The sequence below is a fragment of the Poecilia latipinna genome, unplaced genomic scaffold (assembly GCF_001443285.1).
Source record: "Poecilia latipinna isolate Pla-1442-1.1 unplaced genomic scaffold, P_latipinna-1.0 Scaffold1979, whole genome shotgun sequence".
Lineage (NCBI taxonomy): Eukaryota > Metazoa > Chordata > Actinopteri > Cyprinodontiformes > Poeciliidae > Poecilia > Poecilia latipinna.
In genome coordinates, this window is record NW_015114595.1 from 81,681 (window position 1) to 101,894 (window position 20,214).

Below are 20,214 nucleotides of genomic sequence, written 5' to 3' on the forward strand. Positions count from 1 at the left end.
GGGCACCGTGTCACCTGCCAACATGTCACTTGCCCGCAGGGGGCGCCGTGTCACCTGTCAGCAGGGGGCACCGTGTCACCTGCCAACATGTCACTTGCCCGCAGGGGGCGCCGTGTCACCTGTCAGCAGGGGGTGCCGTGTCACCTGCCAACATGTCACTTGCCCGCAGGGGGCGCCGTGTCACCTGTCAGCAGGGGGTGCCATGTCACCTGCCAACATGTCACTTGCCAGCAGGGGCGCCATGTCACCTGCCAATGTGTTACCTGCCAACATGTCACTTGCCAGCAGGGGGCGCCGTGTCACCTGCCAACATGTCACTTGCCAGCAGAGAGGGCCGTGTCACCTGCCAGCAGGGGGCGCCGTGTCACCTGCCAGCAGGGGGCGCCGTGTCACCTGCCAGCAGGGGGTACTGTTCAAGTGGTGCTGTCTGACCAGGTTGGACCCGGTTCACATTGAAAGTAATATATGGTTCTGAACCGGTCCAAACTGGGACCAGAACTTAAATAAACTGAAACATGGTGGAATGTGATGTTTGTCTTCAGCACAGGAAGTGGTGAAGCCCCGCCCACACCGCCATGTTGTTGTTTACCTCTCCCTCAGGGTGGGGTGGGCTCCCTGCCAGCTGAGTCTCTCATCATCATCATCATCATCGTCGTCGATGCCGATGGCGTTCCGCTTGGCGGATTCCTTGGGTTCGCTCAGCTGGACGAAGTTCTTCTTTGTGTCCTCCTCCTCTTCCTCGTCCTCGCCGTGAGGAAGGCTGGTGGAGAAAAGCTCCGCTGCCATCTCCTCCTCTTCCTCCCATCACAACATGGCCGCTTCCTGTCTAGGTCAGAGGGATTATAATTCAGATTATCCAAACAGCTGGGAGCACAAAGGAGCCTAAACCAGTCCGGTCCGGTTGGTTCTGCTGGTCCCAGTTTGGTCCCTCTGGTTTCTAAATGTCATTTTAACTTAAAATTCACAGTAAACAAGTGAATGTTTTATTTTTCAGCATCAGGATTTATTCAGTGTTATTTTAAATAAGGTTTTCTTGGGGCCCCTAAAAGCTGCTTAACTCGCATATGCCTTCGGCCGGCCCTGGTGGGACTACTTAGGGAATCTGGACGGGACAGACGGAAGATTCTGGAGAACCGAGCCTGGAGGTTCTGCAGGTCAATCCAAACAGCAGATCCTGGAATCACTGGTTATTGATCAGACCTGGAGATCCAGTTTGGGTTCGGCTGTCATCTTTTATCGGAACCTCGCAGCACCTTTCCGTTTTATCCCGAACTGACGGGCCCACCAGACACCCGGTCCGGTTGCAGAGCAGAACCAAAACGGTGCGGTTCTGACTCCAGAACCAGCTTGTGGTCCGGTTCTGCTGCTCGGGTCTGTGGTCAGTTAGCAGCGGCTCACTAAGCGCACCGAACCCGTCCGTTTCGTGCACATTTCATCTGTGTGTGTTACCTTTTGGACCCGCCTCGGTTCAGTCCGGATTAAAACCTGTCCTCGCGCTGCTGTCCGCCTCCCGCCGCCATCTTGGGTCCAGCTCGTTTTCCTGTGCTTCTCCAGCAGGGGGAGCCATGAGCCTGCAGGGAGAGTAACGGTTCTGGTTCTGACCCATAAGTGGTTTATGATCAGGTTTGTAGTTCAGAATGTGAGTGAAGTGGATGAGGTTCTGGTTCTGATCCTTTGGGTCAGAAAAGACAAAGAATTTCTAATGCTGAAAAAATTCAGGCTGTAATTTCACACCAAACTCATTTTAGTGATTTTAACGCAGAAATTGATTCATGGCGGCCATCTTGAAAAATATCAGTAAATATGATTTCTATAACCTTATCCAGCATAGTCATATAGTTTCATCATCTGTGATAAATATTGGCAAATTTGTTGCACAAATAAATTTTCTATGGCGGCCATCTTGAATTTGTCAGATCTGGAAACATTTGAGCCAAGTGAGGTTGTGGTCGGGTATTCAGGTACCTGCTGCAGCATCAATACCTGCAGTGACTGACCCTGCCCCCTCAGACCCGTGCCTGTACATCCCTCGCTTCGCTCACATGCTGGAGTTTGGAGACAAGAACCACGAGGTTTCCATGACGGCGCTCCGCCTGGTGCAGAGGATGAAGAGGGACTGGATGCACACGGGTCGCCGACCGTCTGGGCTCTGTGGAGCAGGTAAGGTTGTCACCATGGCAACAGCAACATTCATGTGGCTCATGACGGTCCCCCCCCCAGCTCTCCTGGTAGCGGCTCGGATGCACAAGTTTCGGCGCTCGGTGAAGGACGTGATCGGCGTGGTGAAGGTGTGCCAGACCACTCTGAGGAAGAGGTGAGTGAGATCCCAGTGGATCCCTGCAGAATGGATCCCTGTAGATAAAGATCATTTTTAACCAGACTCCTAGGGATCCAATGATATCACAGGGATCTACTGCCAGAGGTCAGTGGATCCTAATAGGTTCTTATGATTCCAAGCTAACATTAAAGATATGAGAACATTACCACTAGTTCAGTCTCTAGATCCTGGTGGATCCGTCTGGATCCACCAGGATCACAGGATCGGTCCCAACCAGGAGATCACAATACGCTCCATAAGATCCCACTCAGTAGATCTGATGATTTACCAGTCATCTACGTTCCCACCCTCATCTATGGTCATGAGTTTTGGGTCGTGACCGACGGAACGAGGTCACGGATACAAGCGGCCGAAACGGGTGTCTGGGCTCTAGAGAGAGAAGCTCGGTCGTCCAGGAGGGACTCTGAGCAGAGCCGCTGCTCCTCCACGTCGAGAGGAGCCAGTTGAGGCTCAGGCATCAGGTCAGGATGGACGCCTCCCTGGTGAGGAGATCATGTCCCACTGAGAGGAGGGGAAGACCCAGGACACGCTGGAGGGACGATGATCCTCGGCTGGGAACGCCTCGGGATTCCCCCAGAGGAGCTGGAACAGAGGCTGGGAGAGGGAAGTCTGGGCCTCCCGACCTGGGCTGCTGACCCCGCGACCCCGGATAAAAGGAAGAAGATGGATGGATGGAGATATAAGAAGATGCCAGTGGATTCTAGATCCATGTAGCAGTCAGTTGATCCTATTGGATCCCAGTCAGTAAATCCCACCTTTAGCTAGCGCTTCCTTTCTGAATGGAGTTATTAAAAATGTGACAGTGTTGGTCAGTGGATCCCATCAGATCCCTCCTTCTGTCCCTGCAGGCTAACAGAGTTTGAGGACACGCCCACCAGTCAGCTGACCATCGATGAGTTCATGCGGGTGGATCTGGAGCAGGAATGTGATCCGCCGTCCTTCACTGCCGGCCAGCACAAAGTCAAGATGCAGCAGGTAGATCTCCTGGCCTCTGATTGGCCAGGGGCATTAAAGCGATGAATGTTTTTGCAGTCGGGTGTTTCTGAGCATGCTCAGTTTGGACCTGTTCAGTCTTTGTTGTCCTCTTGGTTAGCCAGGGGAGACCAGTTGATCACAGATAGATTCAGATCAAATATTGAAGTGGATTTAACATCCTCCTCTGCAGCTGGAGCAGGAGCTGGCCCGGAAGCTGGATGAGGTCGAAGGTCAGGCCGGGAATCTTCAGGAAAGCTGAACCGGGTTGAGTGGGAGCAGCCAGTGATCCAACTCCGTCTGCTTTGGTTCCACCAGGAGAAATCAGCTGCTACAAGGAGGAGATCGAGACAGAGCTGGAAAAGAGCCGGCCCAAACTCAGGGGGATCTACGCCGCCTACGCCAAGGAAATGGGTCCGTCCAGAACCACAGCAGGTTCAGTTCAGACCAGGTCACACATAAGCACAACTCAACCAGAACCAGAACTGATCCATGAGTGGGAGAGCAGAAACCAGATTGGTTATTCAGGCTCCAGCCGCTCTGGTTCTGTTTTATTAAAACTGTGTGGGATACAGAAGGACGATCTAGACGAGGCATGTTGAGGGCGAAGGCGACATCAAGGTCGTTTACATCCTCACTGCGGCTTTAAACGGAGTTCCTCAGGGTTTCCTCTTTGTCCTGAGCCAAGATGGAGCCCTAGATAAAGTCCGCTGCTCTCCCTGGTTTCAGATCCGGAGGATGAGGACGTCCTGTCCTCTCCGTCCGACCCGGAGGACAAGGAGGGGGACGACGCCGACCTGCAGGCCGCCGCCCAGCGGCTGACGCAGGACTTCCTGTGTCAGGTGATCCAGGAGGAGGGGGGCAGGGCGCCACAGGAAGTAGAAACGGAGGGAGCCGGGCTACCCGCCCAGGGCGCCTCTCTGGCCTCCATCCTGGGGAACGCCAGCCTGGGCCTCCAGGAGAGCTTTCACACCTTCAATCTACCAGAACCGGACCAGAACCCAGATGGTACAAACTAATCAGGAACTATTCCATCACCATGTGGTAATACATAATCAATTACCAGTTATTACATCATCAATTACCAGTTATTACATCATTATAAAACCAGTACCTTTACTAAACAACCATCAGTGGGTCATAAAGTCAGCATAGTTACAGACTAGTAACTAGTTAAATCATTAATCACCATGGTTACGAGGTGCTGCAGTGGCGCAGCGGTTAAGCACATGGAAGTCCTGGACGTAGCCATCGCAGGTTCGATTCCCGGCCTGGTGACCTTTGCCTTTTCCCTCTCTCTCATTACCCACTTTCCTGCCAATTCACTAAAAGGCCACTAGAGCCAATAAAACCTTTAAAGAAAAATCACCATGGTTACGTGACCATCTAGCAAAGGGCGCTGTGATGTCACTGAGGGTTTGTTTTCCAGAGGATCCATCCCCGAGTGGAGAGCTGGACCTGGAAGGAATCGATGATCAGGAGATCGATAAGGTGAGCGCCTGGTTCCAGTCAGAGGCATGCTGATTGGCTGTCATCACGCCGGCCTCTGATTGGCTGCTGCTGTCTGCTACAGTACATCCTGAATGAGAAGGAGGTGGAGGTGAAGACTGAGCTTTGGACCAAGCAGAACGCAGACTACCTGAAGGAGCAGAAGGGTGAGGACCGGTCAACACGGAGGATCCTGATTGGCTGATTAAACACGGAGGATCCTGATTGGCTGCTTGTGTTTACAGAGAAGGAGGAGAGAATCACCAAGGAGAAGGAGCAGGGCACCTACAAGGAGAAGGTTGGAAACAGAGTCTAACAGTCTGCATAGCAGGGGCCGGCTGCCTGCTCTGACCTCTGACCTTTCCCCATCTGCAGAAGAAGAAATACAAGAAGCGAGAGCAGATTGAGGCTGCCACGGCGGGCGAGGCCATCGAGAAGATGCTGGAGAGGAAGAAGATCTCCAGTAAGATCAACTATGACGTCCTGAGAGACCTGAACCAGCCAGCAGGAAGTCCCGCCTCCGAGCCCCCAGGGGGCGCCGCCGCTGCCCCGCGCAAACGCCTGAGCCGCCGCCGCAGGAAGGCTGGCGACGCCAATGCAGAGCTGTCTGCCGGCGCCACCATGATGACCAAGAGGTATCAGACCCGAGCAATCGATTGCCTGATCGGTGATCAGAGCTTAACTTCCTGCTTCCTGTTCCAGGTTCCGGCGCCTCATTTCCTCCACACCACGGAAAAAGAAAGCTGCTCCACAGGTAAACCCCGGATCACCGGACCAGGACACCCCGAGTCAGTCAGTTCTTCCTGACTCCATTTTGTTTCATCGATTTCAGGTGGAAACAGCAGTCGTCACGGAAACGGCATCAGAGGCCGTACCTGAAGCTCCTCCTGCTGCTGTCCCAGGCCCCGCCCCTGCTGAAGCCCCACCCCCAGTGGAGACAGAGGAAGAGGAGGAGGCGGCAGAGGAAGACTGCGTCAGTGCACTGCGGCTGGTTGGAGGTCGGTCCACAACTTTCCCTGACCCATCAGAACCAGAACCAGAACCGACCAATGCATCCATCTTTTCCAGATTACGGCTGTGAGGAAGAGGAGGTGTTTTAGCTCCGCCCACCCTGAACAAACTCCGTCCAGCCAATCAGAGGCCAGCAGAGCGATGGAAGAACCGGAGCTTAGCAGAACTTTTCCCTTTAAGGTGACTCGGACCGAGCCGGAACCGGCAGAACCAGCATGTGACAGGAAGTGTGTGTTGCTGTATTTTGATGATGAAATGTGCAACGCGAACAGAATCATGGCTCAGCAGAAACATTCCATAATAAACGGACTGAAAGTCCAGTCGGTTCTGGTTCTGCTCAGTTTCATTCCTCCAGGACGGGTTGGACCCAGAGGCCCGGTCCAGAACCAGGATCCAGTCTCTGCAGGTCCAGACTTGGTTCTGTCGTTCTGTGGAACTGCCGGTCCAGCAGGTCAGAACCTTTTAGGGATCCGCCTTCAGAACCGCTGCAGCAGCTCAACGGGTCAGAGACTCAGAACCAGTCCAGGTTTTATTTACTCTTTATTTCAGAACATCCCGGCCCGGTTCTGTCTGAAAGTTCTGAGCTCAAAACAAAACCAGAACCAAACAGGAAATAAAAAAAATAAAAATAATAATAAAGGTCCCAGTATCACTTCACTCCTGGTTCCGGTCCGGTCCCTGGTTCCGGTCCGGTCCCTCTGTAAAGCCGTGTTGGATCGTTCCACCTGTTCTCAGCCTGCAGTGCCACCCGCTGGCCCGGTTGGAGCTACGCGCTCTGGACCCGGTTCTGCTGACCTGGAACCAGAACAGGGGTCACCTGATCACCAGTCAGTCAATCACAGCTGGGTGTCATCAGAACCACCAGGTTCTGGAGTATCTGATGACCCAAACTATTCAGTCGGGTCCAAACGGAGCAGAACCCGGTTCTGGTTCAGCTGAAACCTCTGAGGTACCAACAGAACCAGAACCTGGACCCAGAACTCACTGGTTTCTTCAATAGGTCAGAGGTTCTGGTGGACCCGGCTCGGTTCTGAAGCTACCTGTGTGCAGCTCAGAGGTTCTGATCCGACTCTCCTCCAGGGGAGAAAAGCCCGCTTCTCCAGCGGTTCCAGCGTCGCAGGTCACAACCCGGATCGGACCCGTCCCGCCCTTCAGGTGGATCTGGATGCTGTCCTGGATCAGAACAGAACCTCAGTTTAATTGTGACCCGGCCCGACCCAGTCTGTGGTTCTGCTCACCTCAGAGGGAGCCGGAACCTCCAGCTTAGTTTCCTCCGGCGCCTTCACCACCAGAACCGTCTGGTTCTGGAGGTTCTGCAGCTCGACCAGGTCCTGCCGGGTCACGTATGCCAGCCTGGACCGGACTGCTGTCAAGGAGAACCGGTTCTGATCCAAAGGCAGAGGGACAAGTTCTGAACCTGGACCAGAACCAGAACATTTGGTTCTGCTAAAGGTCCAAAAGTGTGACCAGACCAGGGGGTATCGGGTCCAGAACCGATCCCGATACCCCCTCCTTCCAGCAGGGTTCTGGTCCGGTTCTGATCCGAGGATCCTGCTCACCATTACTGGTTCCTTTCATGTTTAGCAGATATTTAAACGACCAACATGGAGCAGCAGGACGTTTCAGTTTGAGCCCAACAGAACCAGACCCGATCACTTCAGCAGAAACGTTTTAATGTACAGACAGAACAGGAAAGCAGCCGGGGTCCGAGGCCCGGCACCGAGGCCTCGGTGCCGGGCCTCGGACCCAGACCTCGGTGCCGGTCTCCAGGTCTTTAGAGGTTTGATGTGGAGTTCCCCACCACCCGTTAACCGTCCAGTTCTTCTCTTGCCCCAGGTCCAGACAGGTTCCTGACCGATCCCTGCCTGGAGAACCTCTTAATGTTCCGCAGCGTTGAAACGGACAGTGAGGTCTTTGAAGGTGGGGTGGGGGGGCTTTATGCCCTGGAGGTGTGGTGTTGGCCAATAACGGCATCTGACCTCAGGCAGCTGCTTTGTCTTCACCGTTGAGAAGATAAACTACCAGGTGGCTTTTAAAGCACCAACTTGATCATTCATTGGTTAATTCATGTCACATGTGGAGGCAGTTCATCACATGGTCCTTATTTGTGACTTGCATCAGGTGAGCCGATTGGGTTCCCATGCTGATCAGCAGCAAAGGGCGTCGACACCACAACACGTTTTCCTCATTTGTCTTTGAAATGTTATCATTTGCTGTTTTGCATCGAACATCAGCTGTCGGCCGTAAAATGTTTCACTGGATGAATTTCCTTCAGTAAATATTAAACTTAAACTTCATGGCTTCCAATACTAGTGAGCAGAACCCTTCAGAACCGACCAGAACCTGTTAAAACCATCAGCCTGGTCTCCCTGGTATCGTCGAGGAGGAGCAGAAACTCCGAACCGGACCGGACTGAAGGATATCTGGAGTTGTGCGGGTCGTCGGTCAGGTGGAAGAGCTGCTCGGCGCTGGTCCGGATCAGAGAGTCCAGAGTTTCCTCCACCAGCTTTAGGTCGGCCATGTTGGACTGGGCCCGGTTCTGACCCAGGTAGCTGGAGGCGGGGCTGCTTCCTCTGCACACAACATAATGGTTTCACTGGAGATACTGGGAGAAACTGAGGTTCTGGTCGCGTTACAGGTCCGAAATACACAGAAACAAACTGGACCTCTGATTCCCCACAGAACCATCAGAACAAACAGTTCAGAATCTGTTCGTTCAGAAAGGAGGAACTGAGTCCGACCTGAATGTCCGGATTCATCAGAACCGACCAGAACCACTCACAGACAGGAAGCAAGGAAACAGGGTTTTTCTGGGTTTGGACCGGTGTTCTGACTATCTGTGCTACCTCGTCAGGTTTTCCTACCATATCACAGATAGATGGCTGAGTCTGTCTGTCCGTGCTGCCCGTCTAAAACTGCTACCGTCATGTTTACAAACTACAGCGGTTTGTTAATGTTAAATATATTGGATTATTTGAGTGAAGTGGAAGCTTAGCAGTTACGGTTAGCTTAGCAGTTACGGTTAGCTTAGCAGTTACGGTTAGCTTAGCAGTTACGGTTAGCTTAGCATCGGAACAATTTACGACGAAACCACAAGAAGATCACTTCCTTCATCTGAATATCCTACCCGTTTAAAATGAAAAGCTATAGATGTATGCACTAATCCTTTTATTAAAATATCCTACCTGTTAAAATTATTTTAAATACATTGGCGTGACAGATCACTGCGACTCTTTTTCGCGCATGAATACGTTTTATGACAGACTTTATTAAAAGCAGCCACAATGTGTCCACCGAACTGCACAGGTCACTGAAATGATGGGATGCAATTAATATTACACGGCTGTTACAGCTTCAATCCCACATTGCTACCAACATGTATTTAGCAAAGTTTAATAATAAAGGGTATAATTAAACTAAAATATTGTAAAGTATAGGGACAAAAAGCCCACAAAACAACGTATCTTGTCCCGATCAACCGCCAAACAATGAATTGTTTACAGTAACGACATTGCAGACGACAACTAAAGCTTATAAATATATTTGCAAGCTGCTGTCATGTAAACTAAAAACATGAAGTGATACAGCAGCTTAATTAAGCCAGGAATAAAATAAATTAAATAAACCTTACTGTAATTTGCAATGAAATAAAACAGAGGAAACAAAACTTCCACAGGTAGGACATATTTACGGGTAGCACAGATAAACAGAACACCGGAGTCATGTGACCGGTTCCGAATGACTCCAGATTTAATTCATAGTTCCCAAACAAGAAGTGATCGGCCATCTTGGTAGGCAGCGCAGAGCATATCGTAGCATAGCCATAACACGGCTTCCAGAACAACAGAAAATATGCAACACTTTGGACCAATGAGGAGAAAGATGCATAAAGAAAATAGCTGCCGGGATGTGGACAAGCTGCCTCTGATCTGCTGCTACGATAAAGTTAGCTAGCTAGTGAGCAAGTGAGAGTGCAACATGGAGGAGCTTCACCTGGAAACCGCGGGCAAAACCATCAAAGTTTCAATGGATTCATAAAGAACGAACGATCTCTGCAGGCGATTAATGAGGTTCAGGTGACTGGCAGAGTAAGAACGTGTAGCAACAGCTAGGCTACAGGTCTGTCTTAGCTAGCAGATAAAAGCTACATTAGCTAAGATAGTAAATAATGGCAGCAAATATCTGATGTTTATCTTAGTATTCCACAGTGGAGAACTCGGAAAGTAATGAACTCAAATAGTTTAGAAGTTAGAAACGAGGAGAGGGCTGCTTATAAGCCTGTGGCTTGTTTGGTGTTGTCATAGTAACTCCATAGCAACCGCCTACCAAGATGGCTGTCAGCTATAAAGTTCCTGGAAGTGTGACGTCACATGAGAGCGGCAGACCCGGAACCGGATCACTCACATCCAGCGGATCCGGTTGACAGACTCCTTCTGGACGAGCTGGACGCCCTGCAGCACGTTGGTGATGTCATAGACGCGGCGGCGGCGCGTCCTGAGGCTAGCGATGGCGCTGCGCAGGTCCAGGCAGCCGTCCGGCGCCGTCAGGAACAGGTCCAGGAACCGCCGGGTCAGAACCAGCAGTGACACGTCTGGGGACAACATGGCCCGGTTAGAGACCCGCAGAACCGCACGGACGCCACCGCCACTCGACGGAACCAACCTTCCCGGGTCTGGGTCCGAATCGGCCCGTTCTGCTGCTGCTGGCTGTAGGGAGACACGAGTCAATACCACCCGGAAACTTCTGACAGAACCACTATGGAACCGGGTTAGAACCGCTTACCTGAGAATCGGACCTTCTGGCACCGCTTTGAGAGCCGGGTTCTGCAGGTGGGAACAGAACAGCAGTTATCAATTCTACTGGGAGCCAACTGGGCCGGTTCTGATCCAGCAGAACTGGGTCGGTCGGATCAGTAAATGTCCAGCTGGAGGTTCTGACCCGTTCTGTTGGGTCCAGAGCAGGAAGTTCTGGAGCAGCCATCTTGGTGTTAAAGGGAAGGCAGGCTTCATCCTCCTCTTCCTCACCGGGCCCGGCGGTTCCGACCCACTGGTCCTCGTCGTCCTCCGACCCGGCTCCCCACCGGTCCAACGGGTCCAGCGGCCCGTCCAGGCAGGGAGGCATGATGGGAATGGCGTCGGCGCTGACGTCACCCGACAAGATGTCCTCTGGTAGGAAGTGGTCCTCACAGATCAGGTTCTGGTTCTGGTTCTGCTGGTCCGCCTGCCGCAGCGCCGCCAGCCACACCTGGAAGGACCCAACGACTCGTTTAGAACCCAACCAGAACCAGCTCCGGCTCTCTGGAACTGATTCATTCTCTAAACGGATCTTTGTCAGGTCAGTCCTGATTGGTTCTTTCCGGGTTCAGAGGTCAAAGGTCACGTGGTTTTCCAGTGAAGAACCAAAACAGCACCGGAGAACCGAACAGAACATTTCGTCCAAGTCCAGTTTAACGTCATCTGATACTCCAAACAGAGCGGAACCATTATCCTGATCTGGACATCCGGGACCTTCTGGACCTGATGAACCGGTTCCAGGGAAACCCAGCGGAGGCCGGTTCCTGGCCTGGACTAAATCTAGGCTGGAACTGGTCCGGTTCTAGTGTGGTCCACTCCAGGTCTTTGTGCAACCTCAGTAACTTTGACTTTCTAACTCACTAACTGGACCGAACCGGACCGTAACTTCCAAATTCCGGTACCGGTATGAAACTGGACCTACCTTGACCCTTGTTGGATCTTGCGGGAACGTGAAGAATTGTTTCTGGGTTCCGTTTAACACTCCATGATTGGACCCGTCCACCCGGTTCGGACAGCCGGAGACCACACACTTCACCATACTGACCAACCGAACCGAGCCGAACTGAACCGCCTGTTCATTCAGCAGCCACGGTTAGCCACTTAAGTTCTGCTGGAGTCACCGCGGTCCAGTTTGTTTTTTTACCCACCGGAAGGGGATTTTTCACCCCGGAAGTGGTGCCTTGGCGCCTTTTGGCGCCCTCTGCTGTCCTGGAGGAAATTCACCACCTTCAACTTGTTGGTCTTTGGTTCCTCCAACTCCTTCAAAGTTCTGGTTGTAGACATAAATACGCATTTATAAACATATAAATGCGTATTTATGTCTTTGGTTCTGGTAAGCATGGTGCTTTTTTCAGCCAAATGTGAGACCGCATCGGCTGTCTGACGCCACCCTGTCGGCCATCTTGGGAGAGGAACTGGAAGCCAGTGAGCTGTACATGTTAACGGGGAGTCAGGGAGAAAACACCTCCTCAGTGCAGTCAGGTTTTCCAGAGTCCTACTAATGACCTCTTTATTTGACTCAGGTGTGTTGAAGTAGAGACACATCTATAAGTTGCAGGAGACCGGCCCTCCAGGCCTGGAGCTGGCCTCCCCTGGTCTAGGACTAAAGGGTCAATATTTTTTAATTCTTTAAAGGATTAAATAATACACATTAGGTAAACTATATTGTGTGACAATAATGTATATTAGCTCTCAAAATTAAACACATCCTTGTTAAAATCCCAAATTCAGAGATTTAAAATATTGAGATCGAGATTGTGATGAATTATTTTCAAGCTAATTTCCAGTGTAAATAATAAAATAGTTTTATTGCACCAGTGTGAACAGCCTCAAACTAATATTTTGATGAAAAACATTGATTCAGTTTTCTTTAATAATTCAATTAAAAATCTTAATCCCAGAGGGAAATTAGATGTTTTATCTCACATTACTCAGATTACTGATCTCCTATAGAGGTCAGTATTTCAGTGACTTTGAAAACCCCTCTGACTGAAGACTGTTATTGTGATGAAGATCCAACTGCCTGATGCTGTCAGACTCCAAACGTCTCAGGAACGTTTCAGACACCTTCCATCTACATGGTGTAAAGTGGCTTTGGAGGTAAACGGGTCCAACCTGGTACCAGCAAGGCGTACCTAATAAAATGACCAACTTTGGACCTTCTGACTTACAGTTGACACGATGAACCTGTGATGATTCAGATCCCAGAGCAGAAACTTCTTCATGTGGGACAAAAACATTAAACCTTCAATCACCTGCAGTAAAGTCATGTGGAAGGAGAACCTGCAGCTGTTCATGAAGGTCAACAAAGGCTCTTTGCAGGTGTTGCAACACAGGATTTATTCAGAGCAACAGATGGCAACACCAACATGATAGAAACTGTACAAACTCCACAATTCAACAGAAACGGAACCTGGTGACCTTGAAGGTGTCAGCAGGAAGTCATGCTGTCTGGTAGGAAAAAAGCTTCTGGAAGTCTGACATGAAGAAAGAAATCAAAGATATAAAAAGATTATTTCAGGTGAGGTTCTTCATTCAGGCGTGTTCACATCTTTAAATTGTGCTTTAACTCCTCCGTTCTGCAGGAAAACCAAAGCAGGAAGCCGCAGATCCGTTTCCTTCAGGAAAACTCCTCCTGTAGCCGGAGGCCCAGCGATCCCAGATGAGGAGGGACGGACGAATCCGACCCAGGCTTACTGGGAATGACACCGCTTCCTGTTTTTAGGCAGAGACGGGAATGATAATCCCAGCCGAGGTCCCTTCAGCTGGAAACGTTTAATCCTGGAAACGCATCCAAGAAATCCCAAGCATGGATTATTGTTCTTCTCATAAAACCGATCGGATTATATAGAACTGAGCTGAGATCTACTTCTGGGTTCTCTTCCAGAAAAGCCGTGAACAAAGGCGGCCGTTCGGAAAAATGAACAGCAATAATTTGGATTATTTAGTCAGTCGTAGCAGAAAAAGATGTTTTTATCTTTTAAATTTATATTTTCACCGAGTTATTCATCTATTAACATCACAATTTCAAACCAAACATTTCGCCACATTTAGCTAACAGCTAAATATTTAGCTTCAAACTCAACAGTTAATGAGGTATTTAGTTCGTGAGCTAAATATATAGCTTGAAGCTAAACATTTAGTTAGCAACAAATTTCCAGCTAAATATTTAACAAGTTTTTACTCGACATTTCTGAATGTGGGTGAAAATGTGACTTTGAAGCTGAAGTCCATTCCTTTCCTGTAAAAACTAAATAACCTGAAGTTGTTGCTGCCAGTTTGTGACGTTTCAAACGGCTCCCATCAGGTGGAGCTATAGGTTCCTCCTGGACCCGGCCGGGCTGAGCAGCAGAACCTCAGCCAGCGACCCTGGAGGTCAGGGTTCACCTGGTACCGACCATAAAAGGAGGCGAGAGGCGGAGTTTTCCTTTCAGGGATGAACTGGACCAATGGCGCGGCGATACTGGAACGTGCTTCCATAAAGTGCATGCATGATGAGGTGTGATGAGGAAATGTCCCATCGGTTCTGACCCAAAGCCTCCATCGGACCGGTTCTGGAGGACTTTTGACCCTGTAGATCCACAGAAGCTCAGAATAAAACACCTAAACATGGAACAGAGGCGGCTCTAAAACACCATGTAGGAAAAGATTCATACAAACATCAATCGTCAGTAAAAACAGCTTTCAGCTCGTTGCTCCTTGATTCATAAGAAATTGCATATTCCCACTCAGTTCCTCCCACTGGTCTCCACTGGGAAGTCTCCACTGGTCTCCACTGTCCAGTCAGGTGGCAGATTGTCTCCTACATTTCCTGCAGCCGTTTGCATTTCAAAATAAAAGCCTGAAAGGAGGCGGCCCAATGGGATGATGGGATCTGCAGCAGAAGTTCAGAAGGATTTCCGGAACGTCAGAGTCTGATTCCAGACGTTCAGGCTCCCAGTCTGACCAGTACAGCCCAGTTTGTCTTGGTGTAAACAATGTTAAAGAAGGATGAGCAGCCATGAGCGGGACGCCACATCGGACCGGGTCGGACCGAGATACGTCTGAGTCCAAAGCAAAGCAACACCAACCAAGAGAACAGAACCAGACACTGATGAGGATAGAAACAGGAGCGGAACCGGGTCCAGATCCTCCGGAACCGGCTTCCTGCTCCGGTCAGACCTGGATCCCCTGGACGGCCTGGCGGATGTTCTCCAGCAGCGCCTTGTTCTCCGGGCTCTGGTACCGGTCCTGGTGGGTGTACATGTCAGTCAGAGTGCTGACGTACGAGTCAAAGTTCTGTTCGTTCATCGGTTCCTGTGGAGCAGAACAAACCCGGCAGTCAGCGCAGGCGGACACAGCAGGAAGAGCAGGAACGGCGTCAGGAAAAGCCCAGATCAGTGTTTCGGTCCCGATTGCTGTACATGTACCAGCAGAACCAGAACCGACCGGGAGCATGCAGAACTCAGGATGGATGGACACAGTCATGGAGGCCAAACAGGAAGTTCATGGACAGAATGGGGAGACACGACAGGAAGTGAAGCTTTCAGTTGCATCCAGAACCAAAACCCAAACAAGGTTCTGGAGAAACCAGGATGGGTTTGCCTTCAGCTGTAGGAGATTTAAATGGATCAGAACCGTCTGGCTTAGAAAAAACCCAAACTGGTGAATCCCAGTAGGAGCTGACCGCGTTCAGAATCCAATATGGCCGTTCTGATAGTGGAATGGAAAATATCACTGCTAAGATGGGGAGAGATGTGTTCTATCAGAACCTTTAGGTCCAGATTCATCAGAACCAATCAGAACATTTTCTCTGATATATTAAAACTGTTACAAAGACTGGAAGAAGAATCAATGTCATTTTAATCATCTGTTCTTTACGTTCCAGTTTGTTCCGATTTCCTGTTAGCTCTAGCCAAATATGTTAGCTCCTGCTAGTGGTGTTGGTGCCTGCTAGTGGCATTAGCTCCTGCTAGTGGCGTTAGCACCTGCTAGTGGCATTAGCTCCTCCTAGTGACGTTAGCACCTGCTAGTATAATGAACAGTAGCTCCTGTTAGCTTGTTTCAGCTGATCTCTTGTGGTTAACGGGGCGTAAAAACTTTGAGGCGTTTGTTTCCATCCAGACGTTTTGTGTTTTGCCAGCCCAGCATGCATTGTCGAGGTGAAAAATGTTGACCTTTAGTTTAATGGGAAATGAAAACACAATTAGGCTAGCATCTTTAACTAGTTGTGGATCCATTTAGAAACAAACGCTGTGGTTCATTTTCCAGAGGATAAACTGGTTTCTGTCTGCCACCAGTATTCCCAGGTCATCAGCCCTCCACCTCCGTGCTTCCTGCCTGGTTTGACTCATTTTGTGGATGAAGCGGTGAAGGTGGAGAGTCATGAAGTGATGATGAAGAAGAGGAGGATAATTGGATAAAGGATGAAGTCTTACTCTGGGACGCATCTGTAAAGTGCAGCTAAGCTTTACTGGGGTCTCTCTGTGTAGCAGCGCCCTCTACAGGAGGACAGAGAATCCATTAGCTTCGGTCAGGAGCTCAGCAACGTCCACCTTAACGAGTTGGGAACTTCCCCTCAACAGATCCCAGCTCACCGGATCACACCGGATCATGAACTCCTCGTTAAGGTGGAGGTTTCCTCACAGGAAGCTGCTCAAAGCTTTCTGACAACTTCCTGTTTCCAGAGATTATCCAATTAGCCTGAGTCTCCCTCCAACACTGAGACGACATGACATCAGACCAACAACATGGCGGCCGGCGCCGCTGGTTCTGACAAGTGGCATGAGCAGAAAGAAGCAGATGAGGAAAAACTGCTGGATTTACTTCATGACAAACACTAAACATGTCAGCAGGAACCTGGAGGAACCTGGAGGAACCCGGAGGAACCTGGAGGAACCCGGAGGAACCTGGGAACCTGGAGGAACCTGGAGGAACCCGGAGGAACCTGGAGGAACCCGGAGGAACCTGGAGGAACCTGGGAACCTGGAGGAACCAGGAGGAACCAGGAGGAACCTGGGAACCTGGAGGAACCTGGAGGAACCCGGAGGAACCTGGAGGAACCCTGAGTTAAGGTTCTGTAAACATTTCTGCTCAGCAGGTTTCAACCTGAGCAGGAAGGAAGTGAAGTTGCCTCAAACACAGTGTGAAAACATCCTTAGTTTATACTTTCAAAATAAAAGGAGAGGACAGAGAGTTTAATTTTGCCTGAGCAACAGAAACATGAGGTTCTGAAGCTGGAGCTCAGCCGGGCCAGCAGGCTCACTGACAGATCCATCTGCAGGGTTCTGGTCAGGTTCTGGTCCGGGTCAGGTCTGGGTCGGGTTCCGGTCCGGGCCTCACCATGTGGGGCAGCTGGATGTTGGCCAGGCTGTGGATGAGCGACTGGCTCAGGTTGGCCAGCTCGTGCAGCAGCGAGTCGTTCTGCTGCTCCATGGCCTTGTTCTCCTCCTCCATGGACTTCAGGCTGGTCTCCATGGTGGTGATCTGACCAGAGGAGACAAATCGCTTCATTAAACGCTAAAATAAGTTTCAGTTATGACCTGGAACAAATCTTATGTGCGCATCGTTTGAAGGGCTCCATCTGGAAAACAGGTGTTCTGTCTGTGTAAGTCCAGCAAACCTTATGGTGATGCTCACATCGATGTTACGTCACATACTGCTTACTCAGCAGATTTCTTATCGGTCCGTCATACCTGTGTGTTATGTTTCTCAGGCGTTTATGGGAAATTTTTATTTAATTAAGCTGCTATGTTAATCACACATATTAACATAAATGACTTTTGCTGTTTCCAAAATCGTTACCAAACTGTAAACAAGACATTAGTCCCATTTAGCGTCACTATTACTACAAATACTGTTTGACTACAAATTTGGTCGGGATATTTTGTGCTTATAGCTAATCTACCTTTTTAATATTTCAATATTTCTTTAGAAAACTGCAGGAATATGTCCTAAAAAAGCTCATGAATAACTGGATGCTGGCCGAAGCTGTTGGGCAACAAGCAGAACATCACCTCTTTCTGGACGCTGCGTAGAAATAACTGAATTTTTCTTATTTTATGTTTTTATTTACCGTAAACTTCCGATAAATAAAACACACAAAATTAAACTTCTACAGGTATGATGGATTTATAAGAAATGTAACATCGATGTGGGCATTACCACGAGGTACGCTGGTGTAACCTGGTTGTATTTCTCTTATGTTATAATTACACAAAATGTCTTTTTTTTGGATATTTGTATTGCTCCTTACCTGTCTGAAATAACTGTCATTGTTTTAACCTGTTACTTTAAGATTGGAAGCCCCTCCTTTTTATTTCTTCTTCTGTGGTATTGTCTTTAAATTGTTTGCGCCCTTTAGCCCCTCCCCTTTTGTCATGTTGTTCTGAGGGAGAGTGTGTGCTGTTTATTTTCCATCTAAATACATTCAGTTTATTTATAGATCTATTAAGTTAATTTTTGTTATGTTCCTTTGTTTTGCGTAGGACTTGGAGCGGGCATCCTTTAACACGGTTGTTTTATCTTTGTTATTCTCGTCAGTTCTCGTCAGAATAAATCGAGAAATCACACATTTTAAAGACGAACCGTGTCACGGCCTGATCCCTCAACCAGCACAACGCAGAAAGGATCCGGTTTCACTGGATTTACGAGGTATGACAGACAGAACGCACACCTGCTACATCTCAGGGCTCCCTGTTAGCATAGCGCTTAGCGTTAGCATCTACTACATACCATGTTATACAGCGCTTAGCGTTAGCATCTACTACATACCATGTTACACAGCGCTTAGCGTTAGCATCTACTACATACCATGTTATACAGCGCTTAGCGTTAGCATCTACTACATACCATGTTATACAGCGCTTAGCGTTAGCTTCCACTAATACTGTGTGTCGTCATTCTTCATTACGTTATAAAAATTGGCGCTAAGACTCGAGTCTCAGATCACAAGTCCAAGTCAAGTATCGAGTCTCTTGCGTCTTTAGTCTCTGGTGGAGAGGAAAGTGTCCAGGCAGCGTCCTTACCAGGTGACCAAACTACCTCTGGGTCCATTCCCATCCAGAGAAACGTCACTCTGCTGTCTGGAGACGGAGGCGTTGCTCATCATTTCCTCTCCTCAGGGCGTCAAAGCCGTCCAGTGCCAGCTGGAGGTCTCCGCTTATTCAGGCCAAACGTTAACACTGTGGAGCCGCCAACCTCTGTCCATCTGCAGCTGGAAATGCCGACCTCAGAAGGTTTTTGCAGAGTCTGAGGCATAATGAGCCCTGACTGGGGAGGGATCTGATGTACTTCTTGCGACGGAAACCGACTGCAGAAGGGGCCTGAACTTCATCAACCCAAACTGTCCTCCAGAGAAAAGCAGGAGGAACACGAAGTGAAGCAACCTCATTAAAACCAAATGGTCATTTCTGCTTCAAGCTTCAGCTGTCAGGTGGACTGTCCAGTCCTCCATGTTTCCCCAGAGCTCCCCCTGCTGGTGGTGGCTCTGCAGGAAAACATGGTTGGGTTGGACTGAAACCCAAAGATCAGGTCCAGATGGATCCCAATAATTCCTGACAGCCAGATTACTGGGGATAATCTGGATTACAGAGACCAAACGGTCTGGGTCGTTCTCATCCGCACCGCAGAGCGATTGCTGTGTTCACATCAACACAAACAAACCGGACCAAAGCAGGAACTGGACCAGAGGTCAGAGGTCAGATGTTGTAGTGAAAGAAGAAGGTTCACAGATCTGTGATTATCTGTCATTTTCAGCAATGACTACACCAGAGAGCAGGAGACGTTGAAATCTGATCAAAAAAGTCGATTTTAGGCGGTGGATCAATCATCAATCAATAATCTAACTCCAGCCAATTAACTAATATTGAAAGATTCACTGAATCAATGATTTATGGTTGAATTCTATTGACTGAAACATCTGATCAGATGTTGATCAAACCATTTTACTATTGATCGAGTTTACCTCGTTTTAAATTAATCTCTATATCTGGGTTGTGATTCCTTTGTGAACATTTTCTGGTCTGTAAAATTATTACAGACAATAAAAATATTATTATTGTCTGTGTTTTATGTCACACTGGGTGTTGACATAAAACCATCTGCAGTCTCGACCAGCAGGGGTCCCTCCTGCCCCCGTCTACAGATCGGTCTGTCCCACCACGTAGCCCCTCCCTGCTGGCCCGGTGCAACCTGTTTCTGAATGTAATTCCACTCTGAGAACGTTTGTGGTATGTTTGGTGATATTATTTTTATTTTAACTGTTTATTGATAAACAACTACATTGTTTTGTGACTCTGCTCCAGCTTGATGGGTAAATGTTAGAGATGTGCCGATCAGGTTTTTTCCTGCCGATACCGATACCGATCACCAATACCGATCACATAATTATTATTATTTATTTTTTATCATAAACACTACCGGTTACATTATGTGGAAAAAGGAACCATGACTTTACCTTAATTTAGACAAAAACTTGTTTTTAAATAACTTTTTTTCAAGAAGAAAACTAAACAAAACTTAACATTCAAAGGCAAAAACAGGATCCATTACAATAAACAATCCAGAGTTACTGAATGAAAACTTCCTGATAGCATGGCGGCTAGCTGATTACTGCTAGTTCTGAGTGGCTGT

General features: G+C 49.1%; 4 protein-coding genes across 10 annotated transcripts in view; 1 reads left to right on the forward strand and 3 right to left on the reverse strand.

The window, feature by feature from the left end:
• LOC106935557 (BTB/POZ domain-containing protein 6-B-like) overlaps positions 1 to 1,622 on the reverse strand; it is a 7,311-nt gene extending 5,689 nt beyond the window's left edge. For 2 of the 3 annotated variants that reach the window (XM_015016086.1, XM_015016084.1), the window contains exons 1-2: positions 1,450 to 1,622; positions 590 to 822 (exon numbers count right to left, since the gene is read on the reverse strand). In XM_015016086.1, coding sequence (XP_014871572.1) covers positions 590 to 786 — 197 coding nt within the window. In that variant the 5' untranslated portion in view covers positions 787 to 822; positions 1,450 to 1,622. Of the gene's footprint in view, positions 1 to 589; positions 827 to 1,449 lie in introns of all 3 variants that reach the window. The other variant, XM_015016083.1, reaches the window with a different exon arrangement.
• Positions 1 to 6,136, forward strand: part of LOC106935554 (transcription factor IIIB 90 kDa subunit-like) — a 16,891-nt gene extending 10,755 nt beyond the window's left edge. The window contains exons 7-19 of one of the 4 annotated variants that reach the window (XM_015016073.1): positions 2,011 to 2,160; positions 2,221 to 2,314; positions 3,187 to 3,313; positions 3,504 to 3,543; positions 3,629 to 3,745; positions 4,040 to 4,318; positions 4,740 to 4,801; positions 4,884 to 4,965; positions 5,044 to 5,096; positions 5,174 to 5,433; positions 5,501 to 5,552; positions 5,631 to 5,796; positions 5,867 to 6,136. In XM_015016073.1, coding sequence (XP_014871559.1) covers positions 2,011 to 2,160; positions 2,221 to 2,314; positions 3,187 to 3,313; positions 3,504 to 3,543; positions 3,629 to 3,745; positions 4,040 to 4,318; positions 4,740 to 4,801; positions 4,884 to 4,965; positions 5,044 to 5,096; positions 5,174 to 5,433; positions 5,501 to 5,552; positions 5,631 to 5,796; positions 5,867 to 5,898 — 1,514 coding nt within the window. In that variant the 3' untranslated portion in view covers positions 5,899 to 6,136. Of the gene's footprint in view, positions 1 to 2,010; positions 2,315 to 3,186; positions 3,314 to 3,503; positions 3,544 to 3,628; positions 3,746 to 4,039; positions 4,319 to 4,739; positions 4,802 to 4,883; positions 4,966 to 5,043; positions 5,097 to 5,173; positions 5,434 to 5,500; positions 5,553 to 5,630; positions 5,797 to 5,866 lie in introns of all 4 variants that reach the window. The other 3 variants (XM_015016074.1, XM_015016071.1, XM_015016072.1) reach the window with 3 other exon arrangements.
• Positions 6,137 to 6,330: 194 nt separating this feature from the next.
• LOC106935560 (transcription factor E2F2-like) lies at positions 6,331 to 12,208 on the reverse strand. 2 transcript variants are annotated; one of them, XM_015016089.1, is made up of 9 exons: positions 11,525 to 12,208; positions 10,748 to 11,053; positions 10,592 to 10,632; positions 10,472 to 10,515; positions 10,214 to 10,400; positions 8,233 to 8,382; positions 7,048 to 7,162; positions 6,850 to 6,982; positions 6,331 to 6,604 (listed from the first exon to the last, which is right to left on the reverse strand). In XM_015016089.1, exons 1-9 carry the CDS (start codon positions 11,639 to 11,641, stop codon positions 6,576 to 6,578), a joined length of 1,122 nt encoding a protein of 373 aa, XP_014871575.1. In that variant the 5' UTR covers positions 11,642 to 12,208; the 3' UTR covers positions 6,331 to 6,575. The 2 variants fall into 2 exon arrangements, with proteins under 2 accessions (XP_014871575.1, XP_014871574.1); XM_015016088.1 differs by having other exon boundaries at positions 6,795 to 6,982; positions 11,525 to 12,039.
• A 709-nt stretch (positions 12,209 to 12,917) lies between these two features.
• Positions 12,918 to 20,214, reverse strand: part of LOC106935564 (myelin transcription factor 1-like protein) — a 49,803-nt gene continuing 42,506 nt past the window's right edge. The window contains exons 21-23 of the mRNA XM_015016093.1: positions 16,924 to 17,067; positions 13,290 to 14,898; positions 12,918 to 13,234 (exon numbers count right to left, since the gene is read on the reverse strand). Coding sequence (XP_014871579.1) covers positions 14,758 to 14,898; positions 16,924 to 17,067 — 285 coding nt within the window. The 3' untranslated portion in view covers positions 12,918 to 13,234; positions 13,290 to 14,757. The remainder of the gene's footprint in view (positions 13,235 to 13,289; positions 14,899 to 16,923; positions 17,068 to 20,214) is intronic.

Coding starts and splice junctions, on each gene's coding strand:
- LOC106935560 (XM_015016088.1), bottom strand. CDS start 11,641: ATGGTGAAGTGTGTGGTCTCCGGCTGTCCGAACCGGGTGGACGGGTCC. Junction 10,401..10,471: donor TCGGACCCAGACCCGGGAAG/GTTGGTTCCGTC, acceptor TGTTGTCCCCAG/ACGTGTCACTGCTGGTTCTG. Junction 6,983..7,047: donor AGGTTCCGGCTCCCTCTGAG/GTGAGCAGAACC, acceptor GTTCTGATCCAG/GACAGCATCCAGATCCACCT.